A 26,169-nucleotide genomic window follows, 5' to 3' on the forward strand; every position below is an offset into this window, starting at 1 on the left:
TGACCTGGAAGAAGTTGGACTGTCCCAGCAGCTGTTTGCTGCTCTCCCAGTTGCGTGGGCGGTTGAATAACAGGCATATGGCGTCCATAACGATGATCACTCCGTCTGGGGGGAATCTGTAGCGTCGCACTTCAACCAGGCCAGATGTGCTCAGAGACTGAAGAGCATCGAGTGCAGTCTGGTACAGAGGACTCACCTAGGTAAGTCCAAGGAAACATAACATACAGCATTAGGAACATAATAAGACAAACATCAAAATGTTCCGCTTTTCCCTAAATAGTCCACTACTTTTGACCAGAGCCCTGTGGGCCCTGGTCAAAAGTAATGCACTATACAGGGAATAGGCAGGCATAGTGTGCTAATGTGATAAGTGTGATGATTGCAGAGAGGTGAGTGTGACTGGGACCATAGAGATAGAGATGCTGATGTTATTATCTATGAGTGGGACCTCCTTGAAGGCGTGCTCTGCCTGCTGTTGGGCCTGATGAGTCTGTTCCTCCAGGTGAGATAGTCTGTTCTCCTCCAGTAGACAGTGCTGCCGGGCTCGCTCACACAGTGTTCGCTCTGTGTCTGTCACACGCTGCAGCGGGTACAGGCACTGGAACACACACAGACAGGCAAACTCATTAATATGGGATATCTCCCAAATGGCACCCTATTCCCTATGTAGTGCACTACTTTTGACCCGGTCCATAGGGCTCTGGTCAAAAGTAGTGCACTATATAGGTATAAGGATGCCATTTGGGACGCAGACATGGTGATTTCCAAAGTTACAGCACAGATCATGTTGAACACTGAAGATAAGCATTGCATAACTGAGTGCTCTCCTTAGAGCCAGACATGTTAAGTTGGTTATTCCAGTTGGTTACCTGTTCTGTTTCTGCAATCTTCCTCTTCAATCTGACAACTTCCTGGCTGTGCTGCTCAGCTGTGTCTGTCATGTCTTTCACACGGGCCAAGATTGTTGACACTCTGAGGTAGCAAGATGGATACATGTAAGTTTGACACATTTTGACAGTTAGTTTTCTACAACACAAAATAGTACTAAACATTACTGTTACTGGCTTTACATTCTTAGACAAACCAATTTTCCAGGAACTTGTGTCTGATGCTTAACAGATACAAAGGAAGTCCCTGGTTGTGTACTGAATTGCACCCTATTCCATATATAGTGCACTAATATGTCCAGCGCCCTATGGGCTCTGGTCAAAAGTTGTGCAGTATGTAGGGAATAGGGTGCCATTTGGGACACAAGCCATAAGTCCTCCTCACCTGTTAGCCTGGCCCCGGCCCTGTTCACACAGGTGGCTGCAGAGGTGGAAGAAGTGAGCGATCAGCTCCAAAAAGGTCTGGGGGCTGAAAGGCTGGAGGTCCGGGTGGAGGATGGAGGCGTATTTACAGGCAGACTGGTGGATCCCTGCCATGGCCTCAGAAATACTGGCCACTAAGCCATCTCTGTCCACTACAGAAGATACATAATAGCAACATTAGATAATACAAATTAATAAGAAATGTATACAATTAACAGAGACATTATGTAAATGTTATGTACTTGGAAAGACATCATGGTTCAGTCTCAAATGGCATCCTATTCCCTACATAGTGCACTATTTTTGACCAGAGCCCTATGAGCCCTGGTCAAAAGTAATGCACTATATAGGTAATAGGATGACATTTGGGACAAACTCATGATGAACCAACCTTTGCTTTCTGTGTCGGGTATCTGCAGGTTCTCTCTGAGGCGACGAGAGGCTGCCTCAACAAGGGACTGGGTGGACCAAGGCTGGTATACCTCCACACAGCAGCAGAGGCTGAGAGCCTTGGTCATGTGTGCCACTGCCAGGGTTACTGAGGCGTTCTCAGGATGCATCTCACTTGTGTCTGGGGAGAAGGGCAGCAGCAGGAACACATGCACATTCCTCTGGGTCTGTCTGAAATACCTGCATCAAAAGGCACAGAATGGTATTTCAAATAATGATATTTAAGAAAGGGAATCTCATATTACACATTTACATTTTTCAAATTTTAGTAGATATGTGCATCTTTCCTTACAAGCACGATTCGATACGCATCTAGATACATGGGCTCCGATACGATACAGGAACGATACTTTTAGTTTGAAACTATTTGGAGCGATTCGATTTGATTAGTGGTACAAATCGGTGCGATTCTGTTCGATTCGATATGATGGGACTAAGGAGCCTGGGAATAAACACCTCCCTCTGCAACTGGACCCTGGACTTCCTGACGGGCCGCCCCCAGGTGGTAAGGGTAGGTAACAACACATCTGCCACGCTGATCCTCAACACGGGGTCCCCTCAGGGGTGCGTGCTCAGTCCCCTCCTGTACTCCCTGTTCACCCTAGACTGCATGGCCAGGCACGACTCCAACACCATCATTAAGTTTGCCGACGACACAATAGTGGTAGGCCTGATCACCGACAACGATGAGACAGCCTATAGGGAGGAGGTCAGAGACCTGGCCGTGTGGTGCCAGGACAACAACCTCTCCCTCAACGTGATCAAGACAAAGGAGATGATTGTGGACTACAGGGGAAAAAAAAGAGGACTGAGCATGCCCCCATTCTCATCGACGGGGCTGTAGTGGAACAGGTTGAGAGCTTCAAGTTCCTTGGTGTCCACATCACCAACAAACTATCATGGTCCAAACACACCAAGACAGTCGTGAAGAGGGCACGACAAAGCCTATTCCCCCTCAGGAGACTGAAACGATTTGGCATGGGTCCTCAGATCCTCAAAAAGTTATACAGCTACACCATCGAGAGCATCCTGACTGGTTGCATCACTGCATGGTATGGCAACTGCTCGGCCTCCGACCGCAAGGCACTACAGAGGGTAGTGCGCCATCCAGGACCTTTAAACCAGACGGTGCCACCCTAGTCATAGACTGTTCTCTCTGCTACCGCACGGCAAGCGGTACCAGATCGCCAAGTCTAGGTCCAAAAGGCTTCTTAACAGCTTCTACCCCCAAGCCATAACACTCCTGAACAGCTAATCATGGCTACCCGTACTATTTGCATTGTCCACCCCACCTCACCCTCTTTTACGCTGCTACTACTCTGTTTATTATTTATGCATAGTCACTTTAACTCTACCCACATGTACATATTACATCAATTACCTCGACTAAACTTTGCCCCCGCACATTGACTCTGTACCGGTACCCCCTGTATATAGCCTCCCTACTGTTATTTTATTTTACTGCTGCTCTTTAATTATTTTAATTTTTTACTTATCTATTTTTTAGTTAACACTTATTTTTCTTAAAACTGCATTGTTGGTTAAGGGTTTGTAAGTAAGCATTTCACTGTAAGGTCTACTACACCTGTTCGGCGCATGTGGCAAATAAAATGTTATTTTATTTGATATGATTCAATATACTAACAATTGTTGCATGAACATTCATTTTCCATTCTAAATTAATATTTTATACTGATGGAGCTCGGGAGCTGAGCTGGATCTGTCTGAGCTGACTTCTCTGAGCTAAAGGGCCCTGTGTGTGTGTGTGTGTGTGTGTGCGCATGTTTAACTATACTTGTGGGGACCAGAAGTCCCTACAAGAATAGTAAACAAACAACCATTTTCCCCACAAGGAAAAAGGCTATTTCTAGGGAGTTTAGGGTTAGAATTAATGTTAAGCTTAGAATTAGGGTTAAAGGTTTAGGGTTAGGGTTAGGGTTAAGGTTAGGTTTAGGGGTTAGGGAAACTAGGAATCAATTGTGTCCCCACAAGGTTAGTGTGTGTGTGTGTGTGTGTGTGTGTGTGTGTGTGATGTAGTGATGTAGCGTGTGAGCTGAGCCATAGGGCAGACTGAGCATGTACCACTATCAGATTAGGGGGGGGCAATTTATGTTCTTGTCCCCCCACTTTTTATCTGAAATCCTCGTCACCCACTTGTCATATAGCAGATTAAAATGTTTTGAGCTAGTAATATGTCAATATTTATCTTTAGGAATTAACTATGACATACATAGCCAATTAATATAACACAGCTTTGGATTTCACCCCCGTCTCAAAAGCTCATGGTTTTGACCGTTTGGAACTTTACAGAGGAGAGCTGCTCTCTTCTACTGTTTCGGCCAGTGCCGCTTGCAAAAATTACTACTGTCCTTGTTATAAAATTACACCTTTACCATGTTCATGTAAAAATGACTGTTTAAAGCAGAAATATTTTGTATAGTGAACCTGGCAAGCGAAAAGCCCCAATCAGCAGTTATGTGCAATCAGCAAAATGTGAGTTGTGTTCACTCCGGTAGCCTACACATTTGGTAACAATGACCCAGCAAATTACATTGATTGCCCCTTAATTAATTAATAAAGCCTATGATTTAATATTGCAAAAGCCATTTTACAAACATCAGCGTTTCCCGCACTGTGCGCACAGCAGTTATCTGACTTGTACAGTCGATCAATGTCATACGCCAGGGTTCCCCAACTGGAGGCCCGCAGGCTGAATTCGATTTTATTTGCCCCCCAACATTATTGTTCGACATAAAAGACTGTAAAAACACCAGCAAATCAGCTCCATGTGACTTTCATTTTGGAAATCTGTTACAAAGTATTCCCAAGCATAATACAGAGATATACTCTGAGTGGACAAAACATTAGGAACACTTTCCTAATACTGAGTTGCAATTCGTTGGGCATGGACTCTACAAGGTGTTGAAAGCGTTCCACAGGGATGCTGGCCCGTGTTGACTCCAGTTGGCTGGATGTCCTTTGGGTGGTGGACCATTCTTGATACATACGGGAAACTGTTGAGCATGAAAAACCCAGCAGCGTTGCAGTTCTTGACACAAACCGGTGCTCCTGGCACCTACTACCATACCCCGTTCAAAGGCACTCAAATCTTTTGTCTTGCCCATTCACCCTCTGATTGGCACACAATCACAATCCATGTCTCAATTTTCTCAAGGCTTAAAAATCCTTCTTTAACCTGTCTCCTCCCCTTCATCTACACTGATTGAAGTGGATTTAACAAGTGACATCAATAAGGGATCATACCTTTAACCTGGCTTCATGGAAAGAGCCGATGTTCTTAATGTTTGATATACTCAGTGTATGTGATTGTGTACAAATGTAAGCAAAGTTTGAAATTATTATGTTTTAGTCAAATATTATATCTGTTTGGGCTTCTTGTGCTCAATTTGCAGTCTACAAATTATTTGTAATTATGTTCCGGCCCCCTGACCATCCCCTCAACAAAAAATCAGCCCGGGGCTGAATCTAGTTGATGATCCCTGTCATACGCAGTTTCATGCATAAAAGTGTGTTAGGCTGAAGGAGAGGACACATCAATTCAGTCACAACAGATCAGAGGTATTTTCGGAATAAGGCAGAAAAAAATTATCGGAGCACAAAAACATTAGTGAACCTGCGATTCGTAACGTTTGAATCAGTTTTTCTTACCGACGCATGCTTCCTTTGGATTGGTTTGGGCTCCCGGAGACCGATGCACTCGCATCTTAAATATTTGAACCGGGGAGCGATGCGTATCGGTGAATCCTTACATCCCTACATTTTAATCAATTAGCAAACACTCTTATCCAGAGTGATTTACAGTTAGTGTATAGTAAGTAATTTGTAGAAACACCTATTTTCTTACTTCTCAAGGGCCTGGTCATCTCGTAGGCGATTGCGTGAGTTCTTGACGACAGCGTTGATTCTCAGCACCAGATTCTTCAGCTCCTCGTCAGAGTAGAGCCCTGGGAAGGTCCCGTCAGCCATCACCACTAACAGTTCATCTCTGGCGGCCTGACTGGTCTCCTCGTGGACAAGTATCACCACATTGCCACCGTGCACGCCTGCCTGGCCACCTGCCTCCCGCAACATCTCGCGCAACTGACTCTCATTCCCAGGATGCACCTCCATCAGCTGATAGCCAGTGAGATAGGCAGCTAAACGCACTGTGGTCTTTCGGCCTGTGCCTCTCACGGCCCCAAACAGAGCCCCATGCCCGCCAGGTATGAGCAGAGCCCTGAGAACGTGCACCAGCTGACATACCCTCTGCCTGTGCACAGTGTAACAAGAGGTGCTACTGTAGTTATCATCAAACTCCTCTTCTTCCTCCTCCTCTTTGCTTTTGACTGTGAAAGCCAGCTGCTGAACTAGTAACCCCAGGTCTCTTTCCAGGTAGGCAGAGTTGCGTTTGAAATTGTGCTGCTGAGACATGGAGGGGAGTGGCTCCAATAGCTCTACACTAAAGACCACATGTTGAATAGCAGTCTCCATGTCCTGCAGCAGTTGTAAAGGCACAAGGGACCTGGCTGGGCTAGGCTCAGTCTGTGGGGTCTGTTCACACAGTTTATGGCTCCTCTTCCAGTCTGACTGATTGACTGGTTTAGGTCCTTTTGGAGGAGAGGGGTTCAGGGCTTGATGTGAGCTTGATGTGAGCTGTGTCAGTTGAAAGAAAGACATATCTTCCTTGAGGGGTTTCTTCACATGCTTTTTCTTGACATTTTCTTGTTTCTTGGGGTAGATCTCACCAAATAAATCATCCTCACTACTGCCCCATGAGCTGGAGTCTGAGCTGCTCACCCTGTCAGAAAACTCTGCTTGCTCCTCCTGTTCTGTGATTGTTTCGGCCTTCATGGGCAAAGGGGACTTGGCAGGATGCTTTGGAGTGGATGGTCGCTGATGGCTTGACTTCTGGTAGTCTGTTGGTGTAGGAGGGGGTGTATATGTGCTAGGCCTAGTTGATGCAGCACCTGGGGTGTCCTCTGCTCTGGCAGTCTGGGGTTTAACTCTCATCCTGCTGCTGTAGTGTCTCTCTGACACCTTGGCCATCAGTGATACCAGAGCTTGGCCCTCGTCCTCTGAGCACAGCCGGTCACCGAATGTGCGCAGACACTCGTGCATCCAAAGACGAGCTATGTTGAGCATGTTGGCTGCAGGGCCCAGTGTGGCTGGCGCAAAGCTAGGAAGGGCAGAGGAAGAGTGAACAACCCTGAGGCTAACCTTCTTCTGGAGTGGTTGTCTGTTAGAGTTACGCGGTGCCCATAAGCATATTCCCTGAAACACCTTCTGCAGGTCATGCATGGAGAAGAGGAAGTGTGGCCTGTGGACGTTGGGTTGGAACTCCTCACACACGGCATAATACAGGTCTAAGGTTGCAGTGATGATACATCGTGCCATATCCGTGTACCTGGGCATACATGGGAACTCTTTGAGCCAGTTCTGTAGCCGTGGAGAGTGGATGGAGAATAAAACATCTACAGACAAACTAGGCAGCACCAAGATGGAGAAGTGACGTGAGAGGCGGGAGGAGATCTGATTGCAATCTGATTGGTTGCCCACTCCTGATGTGCGGCAGGTACCCAAGTAGCTGATAGCTCCGGAACTAAACAGCTTGAAATGATAACCATCTGAAGTTAGAACGCCGCCCCGAGAAATACACTGCCGCAGTGTCTCCAGAGCCATGGACGTCTTTCGAAAAGCATCTACAGTAAAGAGACGAGCAGAGTTTGGGTTATCATTAGATTTATCTTTGAATTACATTCATAATGACAAATATTCACAAAAATGAATCTTCAAAAATCATTAGAAATTATGGGCACCGGTTGAAAAGTAGCAAAAGTAGCGCACTATATAGGGAATATGGTGCCATTTGCGATGCACACTAGATTTATCTTTAAATTAGATTCATTATAAAAAATTAAACATTTAACAAATACTAATTCACAAACGCAGGGTTCCTACTAACTCACCACAGGGAGCTTCATGGAGGTCATCCACAAACAGGAGCAGTCCAGGCTGTTTGAGCATAGTACCCATTGTTCCTAGCCGGGTCTTCTGGCAGCCCATGCTCTCCAGCACGTTGCGCAGGTCAGTGGATCTCAGGCGTGGGCTGGCAGGCAGGCGGATGTGTGGCCTGTCCTGACTTAACAGAGAATGACACAGCATGGTCTTCCCTGAGCCTGCCTCTCCCACCAGCATCGCTGGCTGGTGGGCCTCCAACATCAGGTCCAGCAGGTAGGCATATTTCTCATACTGTGTGAATAAATCAAATCAAATCAAATAACATTTTATTTGTCACATGCGCCAAATACAACAGGTGAAATGCTTACTTACAAGCCCTTAACCAACAATGCAGTTTTAAGAAAGAATACCTAAAAAAAAGAAAGAAATAAAAGTAACAAAGGACAGCATTGATGTATTTCAAAATAGACAGTGTGATATAAATACAATCAGGGGTTGGAACCGGTTCAGGGAACAGAACCGAAAACTATTTTACATTTTATTTTATTTTAATTCTAGTGCTGCTCTGCTCACACAAGCTTGTTAGCTAGCTAGCTAGTTTTTGGTCCAACGCTAAACCAACTCTCTGAAGTTCAAAAACATTAAAAGTTCCTTCATAGAAAGCCGGTCCTCCGTAAGCATAATTCTGTGGGCCTAATTCAGATAATGCATGTCATAACAACAAGATGCCCAGCGCTTCAAAGCAAGCCTCCTCCTCCACCCTCCCTCGCTCTCTCCTCACCCGCAAAATTTCAGTCGCATCTCGCGCCCTATATTTGTCTGTTGAATGCATGTTAACAGCTATAGCTTTTGCCCGCTCCATAGCAAGCTGCTCTATCCAAAGTGATTGGTGAAGTAATTTAATGTCGAACTAAATGTAAAAAAATATATATTTTAGAGGTTTAAAAAGGAACAGAAAGGAAGTGGAATGTAACGGGGGAAAAAATGCTTCTGTTCAGAACGAAACGATGAGAAAATAATTTTGGTTCCAACTTCTGGATATAATACAGTAAAATCAGTAAAACCACACATTTTGACAGTTGGAAGATTGGGGGGCTAACCTGGGGGACAGTTGTGTAGGCCATCTGTGGGCTCTTGCTCCTGGAACAGTTGATGGGGTTGCTAGTGTCTCCCATCATCCCCTCACTCAGGTTAAAAAAGTGTTCAAAGACCGTCCCCTCAGAGGGAACCTCCACTCTGTACCGGCTCTCAAATAGCGCCTCACGAGCTAGCAGGTCAAACTGGGGCCAGTGTCTGAAATATATAAATCATATTTTGTATTATCAGTTGTGAGATTATAAGACTTGACTGAAAATAAAACTGAATAACAGTGTCTGACCTGGGATGCAGGTGTCCGCCAAAGCCCCAGATATAGGCCACCAGAAAGAGGTTCCTGGCTTGAATCTCTTGCTGAGTGGAAGGGATCAGGGCATCTGTGCATGTCGGGTGAGCTCCAACTGGGTTCATTTCTTACAGCATTAGGAGAGAGAGGCAACTAGATGTTACAAAACTAAACTAAGAGCTCATATTATGAACATGCACTGTACAGTTTATTAATGAACATAGTATGCTGCTATTTACAATACCTCTTTTGTCTGTCGTCCTTGGTGTAGCTTTTAAACCCTGTCCTTTCCCAAACTGCTCCAGAAGGGCATGCAGAATCCTAATGAATGAATTCACTTCTTGCAGTCCATAAGTGATGCCTTTACTGAATTTACTGGATCCATCTCCCTCACCCTGCATGACAGGTGTGAGTGCCTTGTGCCTAATGAAAGTGAGTGTGCTGGAGAAAAGGTCCTCAGCCAAACGGTTCCACATCTTCAGGGTCCCCTGATCCAGACTGTGCTCTCTGTAGAGAGCATCCATTTCGACCTTCCACACAGCCTTCCACAGGTCCTTCCCAGAGAGATACACCAGGTTGCAGCGGGTCACTGCAGAAGGGGCTGCATCTCCCAGGTCTGTGACCTCTGCCAATAGTTTCAGCTCCTTGTGGGATGGCCGAACCTTCTCTCCTGAGGAGAGGCACAGGAAGGGATCCTCAGGATTGCAGAGGGTGCTGAAGGGGTCCAACCAACCAGGCTGCCCCAGTGGCTCTCCATCCATCACCAGCCACTTCCCCTTCCTCGTTTGACCCCCCTTCTTCTTCTTTTTAGAGGTGGCGGTGGCTGAGAAGTCATGCCGCTCTGAGTCTCTCAGTACTTTTGTGAAAGCGCCATCCCACCAGGACCCCTGCTGTTCATAGCAGCCCCCAAAAAGCTCCTCGTGGGACAAAGCATTGGGGAATAAGACCACGGTGTCAACGGAGCTCCAGTTTGAAGTAGAGGACTGGTAATCAGTTTCCGTGCCATCTCCTTCACTGGTGAGATCCTCATCAAACTCGGCCTCCTCTGCCCTGGCTGCCAGTCTACACAGTGCTCCGGCCAGGGCACGGTAGCAGGTTGTCTTTCCACTCCCAGCAGGGCCAACAAGAAGAACTGCTCTGGAGAGCTTCATAGCCTGGTAGAGGGTGAGTGCATTGCGCAGCACTCTGGTATCAGCATGGAACCCTATTTGTTGCAGCTCCTCTGTAACTGCGCTCTTCAGTAGGTTCTGTTCCCCTTCCTCCTCAATGTACTGTTGGAGAATAGGGTGGGAACGCGCCATTGGAAAGATCTCTTCAAATATGGTGCGGAACTGTGAGGCTTTCTTCTGCTCAAAGATAGCAGATAGTAGGACTGACAAAACGCTGTTGACAACAGCCTGCTCCTCCAACACAGCTTGAATGAGGGCAGCAGACTGGTTGGCACGCTTGTAGTGGGTAGACTGGGGACCTTTGTCTCCTCCAACTGTCTCAGGTGGTTTGAGTATCCCATCCAGAGGAAGCCTAGGAGCGTCAGGTTCCTCCCTCAACACTTTCTCCATATGCACATCCAGCCGGCTGTTGCTGCGTAGGTGTGTCCCAGAGGCAGCGATGACGTTTCTGAGAAGAACCATCCAGGATGTCTGCTCACCACTGACAGATTCAGGGAGACAGAGGGAGTCTTTGGCTAGGCTAAAGAGGGAGATCAGCCGTCGACTTATAGACACAGCATCTGAGAAGCCCAGGGAGACTAGCATGACCTCTGTGATGATCCTGTAGTCAGGGTGGGCCAACGAAATGGGCCTGGTCGCCACTCGCAGATTATCTGGGACCTCTGTTGTGTATCCTCTTGATGAAATGATTACACAGCCATAGCTCAGTTTGGCAAATATGTTTTTCCCAGAAAAAGACATCTGGCACTCAAGTTCATTAGACTTCTTGCACTCTTTCTGAATGTTGCCATGGCTGTCTCTTGGTGAAACTGTACCATCTCCGTTTGGGTAGGTGAAACTGGATGAAGGCTTGGTGTGGGTCTCAAAGCCTTTCTGCTGAGTATTTCTCTGCAGGAAGGACAGGGATTGGTGAATGTCTGAAAGATGCTGCCCTAGTTGGGAAAGCACTCCCTGAGTCATCAGGTCTACACAGTCCAGCACCAGCCAGGCCCCGGTCTGAAGGGCCCCAAACAGCATCTGCTGGACGATAGAGGGACTTGTATTGACACAACACTGTAAGGAGATGACCTGACGTCCCAGTGCTCTTCCTAACTGAACCACAGTCTTCCTCTTTCCAGACATGCAAGGTCCGCTCACAAAGCCACACCTGTAGCTGGTCAGAGCCAGGAGGATCCCCAGTATTGCTCTATCCGTGGAGGGTGTGTTCACTAATATCCAGTGCTCTGGGCCAAGGTATTCGTAACCATAGGGCAGCTGGGTGCCCAAGATTTCAACATAGCACAAATCATGGTGGCCCTCTTGTGTTGTTGACTCAGTCTGAGTGTCTGTAATCAGATGGTACTTCATCAAACTCTGCCACTCAAAAGACGACTCGAGGTCACACTTTACCTCCATGAGCCTAGATAACTGTTGAGAGTGATTCATGGTGAGTAAAACCAGAGCATGCAGCACTGTCACCATGCGATGGGTGGTCATTGATTTGTCAATATCACCCGTGATACCGTCTTGTATGGCTTGGCACAAGCTCTGGAGTTTGGAAGCATTTTGTGCCTTGATGCGGGGCCACTTGACCGGAGCTGAGGCCTGGTAAGCCCTCCGAACTTCACTGCACCATAAAGCCTCTTCAGCCACTAGTAGGCATTGCAGTGGGTACTCAGAGAGTATACTCCACATAGAAGACAAATCGTTCATGCTTTTTGCTTCTTTACCCTCCTCCTTTCTGAGGGAGTTTGATGGGCTGGTGTAGCGAAATGGGTCAGGTGACGGGGAGTCCCCAACTTTCTTCTCCCGTTCCGGGTCCAGTTCCAACAGCTCGACCTGTTGTCGTGCCACAGCACACTGCTTCATGAGCTGCATCATGGCCTGTTGGAGCTGCAGCTCCAGGAGACACAGCCACACCAGGGGGTTGAGGTTGGGCTCCAGAGGGCAGAGGAAGGGCACATGCTCCCTGGCACTCCCATACACCCCATGTACACACATCTGGGTGTCAGAGAGATCCAAGCCACTACTCAGATCTGTCACATCAGGGGGCATGTCAGTTTTGCTGTCCACCTCCAGCCAGCGCACCCCTCGGAAACACTTACGCACCAGAGGGAGCAGAGCGGAGGGCGTGGGGTGGAGAGAGAGGAGTTTGATCACCTCCCCATCGCTCAGGAAGCAGAGGCGAGGGAACTCCCCGCGGGGTGAGCCCAGGAGGTACAGCAGCTGGTTGGAGATACCCTCCATGGTGGACAGACCCTCTACAAGGAGAACACGGAGGCAGTGTCCATGGAAGCAGCAAGTCAACTCTGTTGTCTTCCTGAGCCGCACTATGTTCAGCACGTGGGGGTCACTTAGTGTAGTTTGGATAATCTCCTTGAAGGTCTTATCCACAGGACGGAACTTGTCCAACTGTGGTCAAAGAAAAAGACAACATTATCATTCAGTTATCCTGCATCACCCTCCAAAACAATCTATAAATGTGGCAGTTGTGGCAGAGGCATAAGAGACCCTGAACTCACCAGTTCTGCCTTCTGAACACTGACAGTTGTCTCGTAGAACATTTTGCTAAGGAAGACCCACTTCTGCTGGTACCTTTCAAAGAAATCAAGCAGTTCCTCTACATATTGCAAATAGAGGAAAATATGGAAGTAAATCACAGTTAGTAAAAAAAGTACTATAAAGATGTCACAATAGGAGGACATTGTTAAAAACAGTATGGTCTTGAAAACAGTCATATTTATGTAAAGAAATATCTATCCACCCAAGCTTTTTGATCACTAGGGGTCTGGTCAAAAGTACTGCACTTTATAGGGGATAGAGTGCCATTTTGGGATGTTTACATTACCTAGTTCTTGCAACAGCTGCACCCAGTGTTCCACCTCCGGCCTGAACTCAGCAACGTGAGGAGAGAGCAGCATGTTGGACAGAGTCATCACACTGTCCTCTGTCTGAGCCAGGAGTGTCTCCAGACCTAAGAAATCAATCAATCACTACAATTTTACTTACTACTTTTAACAGAAACAATGACAACATGTTAAACATATCTGAACCAAAGGTGATTTACATTAGAAAATATAATATAAAAAGGTGGTGTCAGTAATGTTACTTCTGATGATTATTTGATTATTAACACAGAAAACACTCCTTTCTCCCCGTTCAATCTCACCAATGATGGTGAAGGTGCCACTGTCACGAGAGTGCTGTTTGGGGGTTTGGTAGTTTGAGACCAGGCCATTAGTGGGCTTCTTTCTCCGTGTGGCACCAAGTTGTGGTTTATCTTCCTGCCACACAGTAACAATGAACTTGGCCAGTCGGAACAGTGCCGCTTCCCATCGTCTCTGAAGCTTCCTGAAGGCCTGTTCCATGTCCGCCTCTGCCTTCGCCTCCTGGCAAATCTGGCAAAGTCCCACACAGAGAGTTAAGTTACCCTGAGTAAGACTGCATCCCAAATGGCACCCTATTCCCTATATCAGGACTGCCCAACCCTGTTCCTGGAGAGCTACCGTCCTGTAGGTTTTTGCTCCAACCCTAATCTAGCACACCTGATTCTAATAATTAGCAGGTTGATAAGATGAATCAGGTTAGTAACTCCTGGGGTTGGAGTGAAAACCTACAGGAGGTTAGCTCTCCAGGAACAGGGTTGGGCAACCCTGCCCTATATAGTGCCCTTCTTTTGACCAGGGCTAATGTGTTGAAGGGGGATGTTCTGTTCTCACCTTGCTGATCTTATTCTGGTGCTCTCTCAGCTTCTTGGACATCAGGTCAGCTACAGTGAGGTTCCACTCTGGTGCATAAAGTAACCCCATACCTAGAAGAAGAGGAGACAGGAGTGTGTTATGTAAATCATGGACTCACGTAAATCAAGTTAGGAAGATGATTGCTATTCAATTAACCAGTCATGGCTGTGTCTCAAATGGCACCAGTTTTTAGGGCTCTGGTCAAAAGTAGTGCGCTACACTGAGTGCACAAAACATTAACAACACCTTCCTAATATTGAGTTGCACCTGAATTAACCTGGTCAGTCTATGTCATGGAAAGACAGACTGACCAGGTGAATTCAGGTACAACTCAATATTAGGAAGGTGTTGTTAATGTTTTGTACACTCAGTGTATATTGGGAATAGGGTGCCATTTGGGACACCTCCCAGTTCTCTCATTAGCACCCACTGCTCACTGTCAAATTCAGGAACTCAGTCGGGCTTTCAACTTACTCTTGAAAGTTGTAATAGTAGAATGCACAAAGTACAAGCTTTAAAACTGCGGAGGTCGCATGGGTCCCGAGGTGGGGATTTGTTACTACGCCACACTATTACGGAAGCACTGGTCTAACCTTTGAAGATGTTCCTCCAGTGTTTGTGTTTGAGTGTGGGGCTGCTGAGTTTTGCCAGCACAGGGAGCTGCTGGTTGAAACGCTCAAGGATCCCCAGGGTCTCCTGTAGCACAGCATCTTGGGAAGGGATGGTCCTGGCCAGGGATACTGCCTGCTGCAGCCACTCATCCACCTTCTCCTGGGCTCTCGACACAACAAACTGACACCAAACATTTATATTTTTACATTTTTGTCATTTACAGACGCTCTTATTCAGATCGAATTACACTCAGTGCATTCAGCTAAGTTTAGTAGGAAAAAACAAACACGTATCACAATTCTTGCAAGTAGACAGGGTAGTGTGTTCGATCCCCGGGACCACCCATACGTAAAACTTTATGCACACATGACTGTAAGTCGCTTTGGATAAAAGCGTCTGCTAAATGGCATATTATTATTATTAATATCAAATTAACAGTAGATGAAAATATGAGTCCTTCCCATATCAGATTCAATAAGCATACTAGGTTCCTGTTGTCACGTAATATTATTATTATTATTATTATTATTATTATTATTATTATTATTATTATTATGTTGTATGGTGGGAAAAATGACAAACTCGGTTATGCACATGCGCTGTATAAGCCTTAAACCTGTATATTTCCACACTTCTGTTTCTGTCATGTAAGAAGAAGCTAGTATTTTTCCTCTTGTCTCTGTGTAACTTGGTCATGCGACCAAAGACAAAGAGCCTCTGAGAGTGACCACAGTTTTTGAGTCCATCCTGTTCTTTTCGTATCACACAGCCGTGTGGAGATATGAAGGAGATATGAAGAGAACAGAGGCTAGCTTGAGCAGCAGCAGCTAGATAGTAACAAAACTGGCGTTATCACTTGTTTGTGTGCCCACCAGGCTCTCACACATCTGCTAAACTGCCACGTAGACAAAGGTTATAAAAGCTGAGACCCAACTCTTGTTTGTTGGGCCCTTAACTCTGCACTGTTGAGTGGATTGTTAACTGCTCCAAATTTGCAAATCTTATAATAAAGTTGTTTGAAGAATCTACAGTCTCTCTTCCTTTTGATTAGAATTTCCAGTTGTTAATCAACAGAGAGGCTATTAGAATAGAGAATAGAGCAACCAGACAGAAACCTTGCTGAAGAGCAGCAGCCTCCACTCTTGGATCTGGGCAGCGGAAACAGTCATCAGCTCCCACAGTCCTTTGCGAGCTTCCATCTTCTGCCTGGCTGCTGTTACAAAAGTCAAATCCAGAGGGTTTCCTACAGAGGGGACACAGATAAGAGAGTGAGGAAGGAGCAATGTAACCACAGGGCAGGCACCCTTCCTCAGTCTCTCTCTAATCTCACCTCTGAGACTTTTACTGGTCCTGCTGAGCTCTGTCAGGTGAGCAGAGACAGCATTCACCTGTCTGCACATGATCTTGAGCTTGTTGAGCATTTGTGCAGCATTCTGAGTGGGGTCCAGATATGGTCCAGAGGTGGCTTTGGTCACCATCTCGTCCAGGTCGTGGGCCAGGGAGGAGAAGGTGTTGTCCAGGGTGTCAGCCATAGAGGGAAGACGCTGGCACACTGTCTCTGCTCCCTGCTTCAGGAGAGGAACAAAAATGTCCCACAGGTCCAGCATCTAAATACGGGGGGAGGGGGGGATAAACACACAACATTTGGAAATGCACTGCGATATGTATGTGAATAAAGAATTAAAAACAAACAATATCTGTAGGTACAGTGCCTTGCAAAAGTATTCATCCCCCTTGGCGTTTTTCCTATTTTGTTGCATTACAACCTGTAATTTAAATGGCTTTCATGTAATGGACATACACAAAATAGTCCAAATTGGTGAAGTGAATTTAAAAAATAACTTGTTTAAAAAAATTCAAAAAAATAAATAACAAAGTGGTGCGTGCATATGTATTCACCCCCTTTGCTATGAAGCCCCTAAATAAGATCTGGTGCAACCAATTACCTTCATAAGTCACATAATTAGTTAAATAAGGTCCACCTGTGTGCAATCTAAGTGTCACATGATCTCTCACATGATCTCAGTATATATACACACCTGTTCTGAAAGGCCCCAGAGTTTGCAACCATGAAGACCAACGATCTCTCCAAACAGGTCAGGGACAAAGTTGTGGAGAAGTACAGCTCAGGGTTGGGTTATAAAACAATATCAGAAACTTTGAACATCCCACGGAGCACCATTAAATCCATTATTTAAAAATTGAAAGAATATGGCACCACAACAAACCTGCCCAGAGAGGGCCGCCCACCAAAACTCATGGACCAGGCAAGGAGGACATTAATCAGAGAGGCAACAAAGAGACCAAAGATAACCCTGAAGGAGCAGCAAAGCTCCACAGCGGAGATTGAAGTATCTGTCCATAGGACCACTTTAAGCCGTACACTCCACAGAGCTGGGCTTTACGTAAGAGTGGCCAGAAAAAAGCCATTGCTTAAAGACAAAAATAAGCAAACACGTTTGGTGTTCGCCAAAAGGCATGTGGGAGACTCCCCAAACACATGGAAGAAGGTACTCTGGTCAGATGAGACTAAAATTGAGCTTTTTGGCCATCAAGGAAAATGTCTAGCGCAAACCCAACACCTCTCATCACCCCGAGAACACCATCCCCACAGTGAAGCATGGTGGTGGCAGCATCATGCTGTGGGGATGTTTTTCATCGGCAGGGACTGGGAAACTGGTCAGAATTGAAGGAATGATGGATGGTGCTAAATACAGGGAAATTATTGAGGGAAACCTGTTTCAGTCTTCCAGAGATTGGGACGGAGGTTCACCTTCCATTTACATTTTAAAATGTTTAGTCATTTAGCAGACACTCTTATCCAGAGCGACTTACAGTTAGTGAGTGCATACATTTTTCATACTGGCAGGACAATGACCCTAAGCATACTGCTAAAGCAACACTTGAGTGGTTTAAGGGGAAACATTTAAATGTCTTGGAATGGCCTAGTCAAAGCCCAGACCTCAATCCAATTGAGAATCTGTGGTATGACTTAAAGATTGCTGTACACCAGCGGAACCCATCCAACTTGAAGGAGCTGGAGCTGTTTTGCCTTGAAGAATGGGCAAAAATCCCAGTGGCTAGATGTGCCAAGCTTATAGAGACATACCCCAAGAGACTTGCAGATGAAATTGCTGCAAAAAGTGGCTCTACAAAGTATTGACTTTGGGGGGATGAATAGTTATGCACGCTCAAGTTTTCTGTTTTTTTTGTCTTATTTCTTGTTTGTTTCACACCAAAAAATATTTTGTATCTTCAAAGTGGTAGGCATGTTGTGTAAATCAAATGATACAAACCCCCCAAAAATCAATTTTAATTCAAGGTTGTAAGGCAACAAAATAAGAAAAATGCCAAGGGGGTGAATACTTTCGCAAGCCACTGTAGCTCTTCTTATGATTACTTAAAATAGGTACAAGGAAATGATTCAGACAAATCAAAAGCTATGTGTTTAAAACCTGTTCCTCCAATAACAGCTCATCTGGTGTCATCTGTCTGTAGTTGGTGCGAACGGTTTCCTGGAGCGAGTGTAGATACTCCAGTTGTTGTTGCATGTCATCAGACATTTTCGCACAGCGTTTCACCTGAGGGAAGAAATCCAATGGGGTCGATAAAATATACAGTATTGATTCAAGGAAATGATTACATGACTATACACAGCAATAACTACAGAAAGGTGCATGTGTAGGTAATACCATGCTGGCATAGTGGGTGAAGTCGTTGAAGTCTGTGGGTTCCACCCTAAGACCTTCCACAGCTCTCTTCAGTTCTAATATCAAGTTCTCTGAGCGCAGCTTCAGCTCCTCAATCAACAGAGTCAACACATCCTCCTCTATGGAGTTCAACAGAGGCCCTGCATGGGGAAACAAAACCACACATTCATGATTCTTCTATATAGGGCACTACTTTTGACCAGGGCCGATGTGCAGGGCCACACAATCAGATAACAAGACTACAAAAGGTCCCCAGTGATACACTGTCACACACATCACACACATCACACACATGCAGTAACTAAGTTGACCTAAAGTCACGCAGCACATGCAATCAAAAAAACACAAGCACACCCACACATACCCACACACAGCCACACACAGCCACACACCTATCTTCTCCTGGATGTGGGAGCAGTTAACGATGAGCAGCTTGTTGAAGGTGGTGAGAGAGGGGGGCACTGAACGCACCCTGTCAGTCCAGAAGCGCACCTTCTGAATGTGCTCCTCGTAGTGTAAGGCAGGCATGCCCCTCATGGTCTCCAGAGAAGCTGGACTCCATTGGCTGGTGAACAGATGGATGTCAACCAACCAGGAGTGTCCCTCACACAGCTGCTGGATCTCAAGCCCAGCCTCCTGTGGGTCAAGGGAGAATCAACAAACATTCCATTACTCAGAAACCAAACATGATGAAAGGATAGTGAGTGCATCGTTGTAGAGCTTTTCAGGGATCCATTCAGATGGATGTATTATGAAGAAATAATAGTTTACAAAAAAAGGGAATGACCTGTGTGATCCTGGCTTGCTCTCTCTGGACCTCCTTAGCTCCAGCATTGAGGCTGAGCTGCCATTCCAGCTGTTTCCTGGACAGGGGGTAGTACTGCCCTCTCAGCCTCTGGCCCTGGACCATCAGAGGGGTCAGCTTGGGCAGCACCAGCCTGGGAGCTGATAGAACACAATGAGGCTCCCGCTTGGAGGAGAAGCTGCTGACACCAGTCGGCTCACTGTTCTTCTCCCCAAAAGCTGAGAACAATGAACATACAAACATGAGCGTAAGAAGCAAACCGGATGGACATCATGAAAATGATCGGAGAGGTTGAGAGTAGAAGAAGTTCAGGAGCAAAAAAAAATAAAAAAATAAAAAAATATATATATATATATAGATATAGATATAGAATTATTGTAAAATTAACTCTGTCCATAAGGTGTAGATAGTAAGTATAGACCGGAAGTAGAGGCCTGGGCGTTGTTGTTCACTAATTTACTCCAAGTAGGGAAAGGATGGTGGGGTTGAAAAGTAATAAAGGGGAATATATATATAAAAAATAAAAAAAACATGGGGGATTGGAAGTGATGCAGACAATTACATTGATAGAAGATACAATCTATCTGCAATATTAAGCTGATCCATCCCCCCGAAAAAATAAATAAAAAAAAAACACAAAAAAAAAAAAAAATAAATATATATATATAAAAAAAAAATACATGAGCGTAAGAAAAGGTATATCTCTGCCTGTTTTATTTTTCAGTGCTTCAACTCCTGTTTACCATGAATTAGACATTTTTCCTGGGTAAGCCCTGTTATGGGATGAACAACATATTTTATCAAATTATGGACTATGGTACATCTGGGAAGATAGCTAATCTCCTGTCCAGCATTACCTGTGATACAATTAGTTCCACTGGTACAGGCCATGCTTAGGTCAGGGCTTAGCTCCTGAGCAGCACTGGTGAGGGAGGTGCTGGTAGACACACTGTCCTTGGCATCAAGAGAGTAACTACAAGTGTCAAATACCTACAAGAGCAAAACCACATTAGTATGTAAGACTCGCTGGGACACACAACTGGGAATTCTGTGCGGAGTTAATCACAACCTTGACCTAATTGAATGTCTGCATCCCAAATGGCACCCTATATAGTGCACCACTTTTGACCAGAGTCCATCCTTCAGTGTGTGGTTAATTGCATGATCTCACCTGAAGGGCAGAGTTTGCAACTGACAGCAGTGCCCCTCGCAGCACCTCCTGGAACAAGTGCATGGGTGGGAACAGAGTCGGCTGACCGTCTGCTCCGAATATCAGCTCTGCTTGGAACAGACTCCCCTGCTGTGGCTGCTCTCTCTATCGAGAATCATGGAATCAAAAATATCCATACCATTACCAGCAAACCTTTCATTAACATGATGATGTGAGTCACAAATGGCACCATATTCCCTCCATAGTCCACTACTTAGACTTTGGGCCCTGGTCAAAAATTGTGCACTATATAGGGAATATGGTGCCATTTGGGATGCAGATATTGTGTTATTTCATGCTCTCTCTTCTTTCTCTTCACCTTCATGACGTTGTTGAGGAAAGAAGTGACCTCTCGGTGGGTGATTGTGACGAGACCCTGCACGATCATCTGATCGGCCAGCGCGGCCATATTTCCCAGCTGCTGCATGACATACTCTGCCCGGCCCAGCTCCTTCCTCAGGTCCCTCAGATGAGCCAGCTGGAGGTACAGGGGCTGGCTGCGCTGGTTGAGCTGGGAGTGTTCAACACGTAACTGCAGCTCCTGGTGAGACCCATAGCTGTCCTCCTGGACCTGGAAGAAGAAGAAGAAGAAGAAGAAGAAGAAGAAGAAGAAGAAGAAGAAGAAGAAGAAGAAGAAGAAGAAGAAGAAGAAGAAGAAGAAGAAGAAGGTCTTTATTAATCCATACGAGATGGAAATGTGTCTTCTGCTGTACCCAACCCCTCTGATATCCACACACAAACACACATTAGAGAGAGGGATGGAGGCCAACAGGCCAAGCTCTTGGATGTGTCAGGCCTAGCAGTCAATTTGCGTTCCTCTGTCTAAGGGTAAGAATAGTAGAGTTACAAACCATGTTGAGGATGAGAGCACGATACTGCAAGAATATCTCAAGAAGCCTACAGCACTCCTGGTTCTTTTTCATGAGGGCACTCTGGAAGTCCAGAAGGGTGTAGGTCTTGCATTCATCCTGTGGCAACCAGTGAACCCCTTTTAGTTCTTCAATCAGTCTGAAAACAGTAACAAAATATTATTTAACATTGTGTGCATTTCCACATAAATAAATAAACACTTATAAAAAACAATTCCAATGTTAATCATGGACCAAAATGAACAATAAGGCCCCTTGTACTTTGTTGATGTACAAAGCATGTCTGCATCTCAGATGGCACCCTATTCCTATATAGTGCACTTATTTTGACCAGAGCCATATGGGCCCTGGTCCAAAGTAGTGCACGACATAGGGAATAGGATGTCATTTGGGATGCACCCATAATGTGATGCAGAATACCTGGAGAATTGAAAGAGAGCGTCTCTGAACTGGGGTACAGCCATGAGTAGCAGACCCTGCAGTACTTCACACTTCCTCTGCAGAGTGATCTTACACACGCTTCTATGCCATCTGCGACACACAACAGCAATAATAGTATAATAATTTGCTGCAATAACAGCAAAAATAGTGCACTGTGTATGGTGCCAATTGGGATGCAATCTTAGCCTACCTGATGAATGCCTTACGAAGTAAATAGTTCCTGAAAAATTGGATATCCTGCAAGGCTCTCCACAGTACGGCCTCCCGATGCCACTCTGCCAGAGAAAGGAGCCCAGCACTGCATCCATCCTGCACATGCAGCACAGAGGTGGGGGAGAAGATGAAGTGCTCAGTGCCTGCTCTATTGGGAGGGACCACACGAAGGTCATACGGTCTACAAAAAAAATAGAAAACGCATCCAATTAACAAATTGTATCTGCAAAATTGTGTGAATGCTACAGAAGACTGGCAAAGCCACTGTTATTACATTTTTAAAAATGTGATAACATTATGGGCCTGGCTATGGTGTTCACTACCTGAATGGGCCATTGTTCACAGCTTGCAAGTGGAAAAACTGAAGCTTTCCCAGATGTCTTTTCTTTGCAAAGATTTCCACCACCTCTGTGCCAGTCAGAGGCTCTCTGTGCTTGTCATCTTTTCCTGCTTCTGTCTCTTTGTCTTGATCAGCAGTCTTTACCCGGGACACGTCTCCATGACCTGTAAAGCTGAATCAACAATGGACACCACAATAGTAAATGTTCTATCTGAATGTGCTTTTTATTTTTTTGAAAGACCAATGTCACATTTGAACACAAGAGTGAAATGAAGCAGCAAACATACATGCTCACTGCTTAACCTACCTGTCTAGTGCAGATTCCTCGAATGACACCTGAGTAACTTTGACAGGGATATCAGTCCCCAGCGCTGAAGCAATCAGACGAGGTCCCTCCATCCACAGTGACTCCCCCATGGCCAGCTCAGGACCCACCTCTGCCACGAGGCGAGGGAGCTCCACCATGGACAGAGGAGTGGGAGCAGGGGAGAGGTTTCCAGTGCTGAGGGCTCGACCTGGCTGGGGCTCATACATGAAGGCTGGTGATAGTGGTGGTAGTGAGAGAACAGAGGCCACATTGGCTGCTGGGATAGGGTCCTTTTTCCTCCCTTTGTGATCCAGGGAACCATCCCTTGGCCTTGCTATGCCCCTTGCACGGGTCCTGTGTTGACTATCTCTTTTTGGAACAGGCATAATTGTAGGTTATTTTGTATAATTAGTTCTGCCACAAAACTCCAAGCTTTAGCCACTATTTGCTGAGATCATCTTCATATTTCTCTGTTGAGCCCATCTCTGAAAAGAAAACTCCCAAGAATTCCTGCCATAAATGGGGCAAAGAGCACAACCGCTCTTTTAAAGGAATGCCAGATTTAGCAGATGAAGACGACATTGACAGAAAAAATATAGTTAAGGCTAGAAACTTAGTCGTGGCCTCCATTATCTTTGACAGCTGAACTTTTTTTAGACAAGAGAAGATATTAGAGAAGAGACAAAAACAGGAAATACCTCTGACAGCTTTGCTACCTGTCAGTTAGCTAGCGTTACCGTTAGCAATGACTCAAATGCAAAAAATCACTGCGTGTAAAAGTTGATCTTATATGGAAAAAAGTTGGAAGGGAGCTAGCTCGGTAGCTAGCTAGCTAATATAGCTTGCAGGAATATAGAAGTGTACATTTAGATGGGAAAAGGGCTAACTAGCTTTATTAGCTATCTAACTTTTCAAATTTTCTCACCTGTATCGTGAAATTGGTCCACTGCAAAATATCAGCAGGTCTCGTTCCTATAGTTACATGGGACGCTTTGTCCATTTTTATGGCCCATATTGTGGGATCTCGTATGTTCCACAAGGGTGCGCTAGAGGATACTAAATCATTGGAGAAACTGCCAGGAGTGTGAAATGTTGTTTTTGTCCATGCATGAATAAATGCTCATAATAAGATGTCAAGGTCCACGTCTTACTTTGGGGTTGAGAGAGAGACAGACCAGTGAAGAACAAACACCATTGTAAATACAAACCATAGTTATGTTTATTTATTTTCCCATTTGTACTTTAACTATTTGCACATTCTTACAACACTGTAAATATACATAATATGACATTTGAAATGTCTTTATTCTTTCGGAACTTCTGAGTGTAATGTTTACTGTTAATTTTTATTGTTTATTTCACTTTTGTTTACTATCTACTTCACTTGCTTTGGCAATGTTAACATATGTTTCCATGCCAATAAAGCCCTTAAATTGAATTGAAATTGAGAGAGAGAGAGCGCACAAGATAGATTGAATTGAAATTGAGAGAGAGAGAGAGAGAGAGAGAGAGAGAGAGAGAGAGAGAGAGAGAGAGAGAGAGAGAGAGAGAGAGAGAGAGATATTTTCATAATCCAAGTTTGTGCAGACTTTGCACTGGATTTGGTAATTGTGCAAGTGATAACTGATGTTAACATACATAACCTGGCAGTCACTATAATAAGGACGTACACATTTTAATCTACACAATTTAACATGGACTAACCCTATACCAGAATTTAAAATGCATTATTCAGAACCAGAGTAGTGTAACCATGGGGGAATTGAGTTAATTGCCCCAGTATTGGTTAAGAAAAAAATACACTAATTTCTTACTAGATGAAACTCATTACAGCAAGGTGCAGTCTGTGTTGAAATTATGCAGATCCAACCTGATTTACTTTATTCTCTCGGGTGAGAATATTACTGCTCTTCTGCAAGTGATGAGGTGAGCTCTATTAGGAGTGTCTTATTTGCCAGACACCATCAGGGTTAGTGCGAAGAACCTCATTCTAATGGTGTGTGTGTGTGTGTGTGTGTGTGTGTGTGTGTGTGTGTGTGTGTGTGTGTGTGTGTGTGTGTGTGTGTGTGTGTGTGTGTGTGTGTGTGTGTGTGTGTGTGTGTGTGTGTGTGTGTGTGTGTGTGTGTGTGTGTGTGTGTATGTGTATGTGTGTGTGTGTGTGTGTGGACGTGTTTAACTATACTTGTGCAGACCAGAAGTCCCCACAAGAATAGTAAACAAACAAACATTTGACCAACTGGGGACATTTTGTTAGTCCCCACATGGTCAAACGCTATTTCTAGGGGTTTTAGGGTTAAGGTTAGAATTAGTGTTAGGGTTAGAATTAGGTTTAGGTTTAGGAGCTAGGATAGGTTTTGGGGTTAAGGTTAGGGTTAGGTTTAGGGTTAGGGGTTAGGGAAAATAGGACTTTGAGTGGGACTGAATTGTGTGACCCCACAAGTTTAGTTATACAAGACTGTGTGTGTCTGTATGTGCACACACTTGTGTGTGTGTGTCAATTAATTTAGTCTTAAACCTGTAAAACAAGGCAGGTTTAACAACAAGATACACATTTACAGTAACTTTAATGATAATGCTCTGGATTTTACAACATTAGATAACCAAAATGAATAACCTTTCAACGTTTAGCATAAGACAAAACAGTAAAACAAACAGAAGCTACGCTCAACATAATTACTAGCAGTTTCACAATACATTTCTTTACAACAAATTACAATTATTGAAAACACCAATGCATGAAATACATAATAATACACCAATAAACAAAACATAAATCCTGAAAAATGCACAAAATAATGCATTCGAATGACCTGGCATTAGGAGAAGCTGCATCATGAACCACGTAACAGTGATACACAGGATATAAGCTTGTGGTTGCGTCTAAAGTCAAAAGCTGGCTAATGATTGAGCAATTGAAAAAAATAATCTGTATCTACAGTTGAAGTCGGATGTTTACATACACCTTAGCCAAATACATTTAAACTCAGTTTTTCACAATTCCTGACATTTAATCCTAGTAAAAATTCCCTGTCTTAGGTCAGTTAGGATCATCACTTTATTTTAAGAATGTGAAATGTCAGAATAATAGTAGAGAGAATTATTTATTTCAGCTTTTATTTCTTTCATCACATTCCCAGTGGGTCAGAAGTTTACATACACTCAATTAGTATTTGGTAGCATTGCCTTTAAATTGTTTAACTTGGGTCAAACGTTTTGGGTAGCCTTTCACAAGCTTCCCACAATAGGTTGGGTGAATTTTGGCCCATTCCTCCTGACAGAGCTGGGGTAACTGAAACAGGTTTGTAGGCCTCCTTGCTCGCACACGCTTATTCAGTTCTGCCCACACATTTTCTATAGGATTGAGGTCAAGGCTTTGTGATGGCCACTCCAATACCTTGACTTTGTTGTCCTTAAGCCATTTTGCCACAACTTTGGAAGTATGCTTGGGGTCATTGTCCATTCAGAAGACCCATTTGCGACCAAGTTTTAACTTCCTGACTGATGTCTTGAGATGTTGCTTCAATATATCCACTTCATTTTCCTTCCTCATGATGCCATCTATTTGTGAAGTGCACCAGTCCCTCCTGCAGCAAAGCACCCCCACAGCATGACGCTGCCACCCCCGTGCTTTACAGTTGAGATGGTGTTCTTGGGCTTGCAAGGCACCCCATTTTT

General features: G+C 44.9%; 1 protein-coding gene across 1 annotated transcript in view; it reads right to left on the reverse strand.

The window, feature by feature from the left end:
• Nucleotides 1-22,996, reverse strand: part of LOC121565939 (dynein heavy chain domain-containing protein 1) — a 32,198-nt gene extending 9,202 nt beyond the window's left edge. Inside the window, exons 1-29 of the mRNA XM_041876262.2 lie at nt 22,495-22,996; nt 22,171-22,359; nt 21,825-22,028; nt 21,614-21,724; nt 21,176-21,332; nt 20,644-20,895; nt 20,286-20,429; nt 19,972-20,104; nt 19,097-19,332; nt 18,702-18,945; nt 18,292-18,449; nt 18,055-18,180; nt 15,930-16,206; nt 15,715-15,842; nt 14,581-14,779; nt 13,967-14,058; nt 13,417-13,645; nt 13,096-13,221; nt 12,770-12,867; nt 9,344-12,659; nt 9,097-9,226; nt 8,819-9,011; nt 7,727-8,009; nt 5,626-7,459; nt 1,702-1,940; nt 1,273-1,462; nt 870-972; nt 449-598; nt 5-196 (exon numbers count right to left, since the gene is read on the reverse strand). Of these exons, the coding sequence (XP_041732196.2) occupies nt 5-196; nt 449-598; nt 870-972; nt 1,273-1,462; nt 1,702-1,940; nt 5,626-7,459; nt 7,727-8,009; nt 8,819-9,011; nt 9,097-9,226; nt 9,344-12,659; nt 12,770-12,867; nt 13,096-13,221; nt 13,417-13,645; nt 13,967-14,058; nt 14,581-14,779; nt 15,715-15,842; nt 15,930-16,206; nt 18,055-18,180; nt 18,292-18,449; nt 18,702-18,945; nt 19,097-19,332; nt 19,972-20,104; nt 20,286-20,429; nt 20,644-20,895; nt 21,176-21,332; nt 21,614-21,724; nt 21,825-22,028; nt 22,171-22,359; nt 22,495-22,880 (10,119 nt within the window). The 5' untranslated portion in view covers nt 22,881-22,996. The remainder of the gene's footprint in view (nt 1-4; nt 197-448; nt 599-869; nt 973-1,272; nt 1,463-1,701; nt 1,941-5,625; nt 7,460-7,726; nt 8,010-8,818; nt 9,012-9,096; nt 9,227-9,343; nt 12,660-12,769; nt 12,868-13,095; nt 13,222-13,416; nt 13,646-13,966; nt 14,059-14,580; nt 14,780-15,714; nt 15,843-15,929; nt 16,207-18,054; nt 18,181-18,291; nt 18,450-18,701; nt 18,946-19,096; nt 19,333-19,971; nt 20,105-20,285; nt 20,430-20,643; nt 20,896-21,175; nt 21,333-21,613; nt 21,725-21,824; nt 22,029-22,170; nt 22,360-22,494) is intronic.
• Nucleotides 22,997-26,169: the final 3,173 nt, after the last annotated feature.

This window comes from Coregonus clupeaformis, unplaced genomic scaffold, assembly GCF_020615455.1.
Source record: "Coregonus clupeaformis isolate EN_2021a unplaced genomic scaffold, ASM2061545v1 scaf0035, whole genome shotgun sequence".
In the NCBI taxonomy this organism is placed as follows: domain Eukaryota; kingdom Metazoa; phylum Chordata; class Actinopteri; order Salmoniformes; family Salmonidae; genus Coregonus; species Coregonus clupeaformis.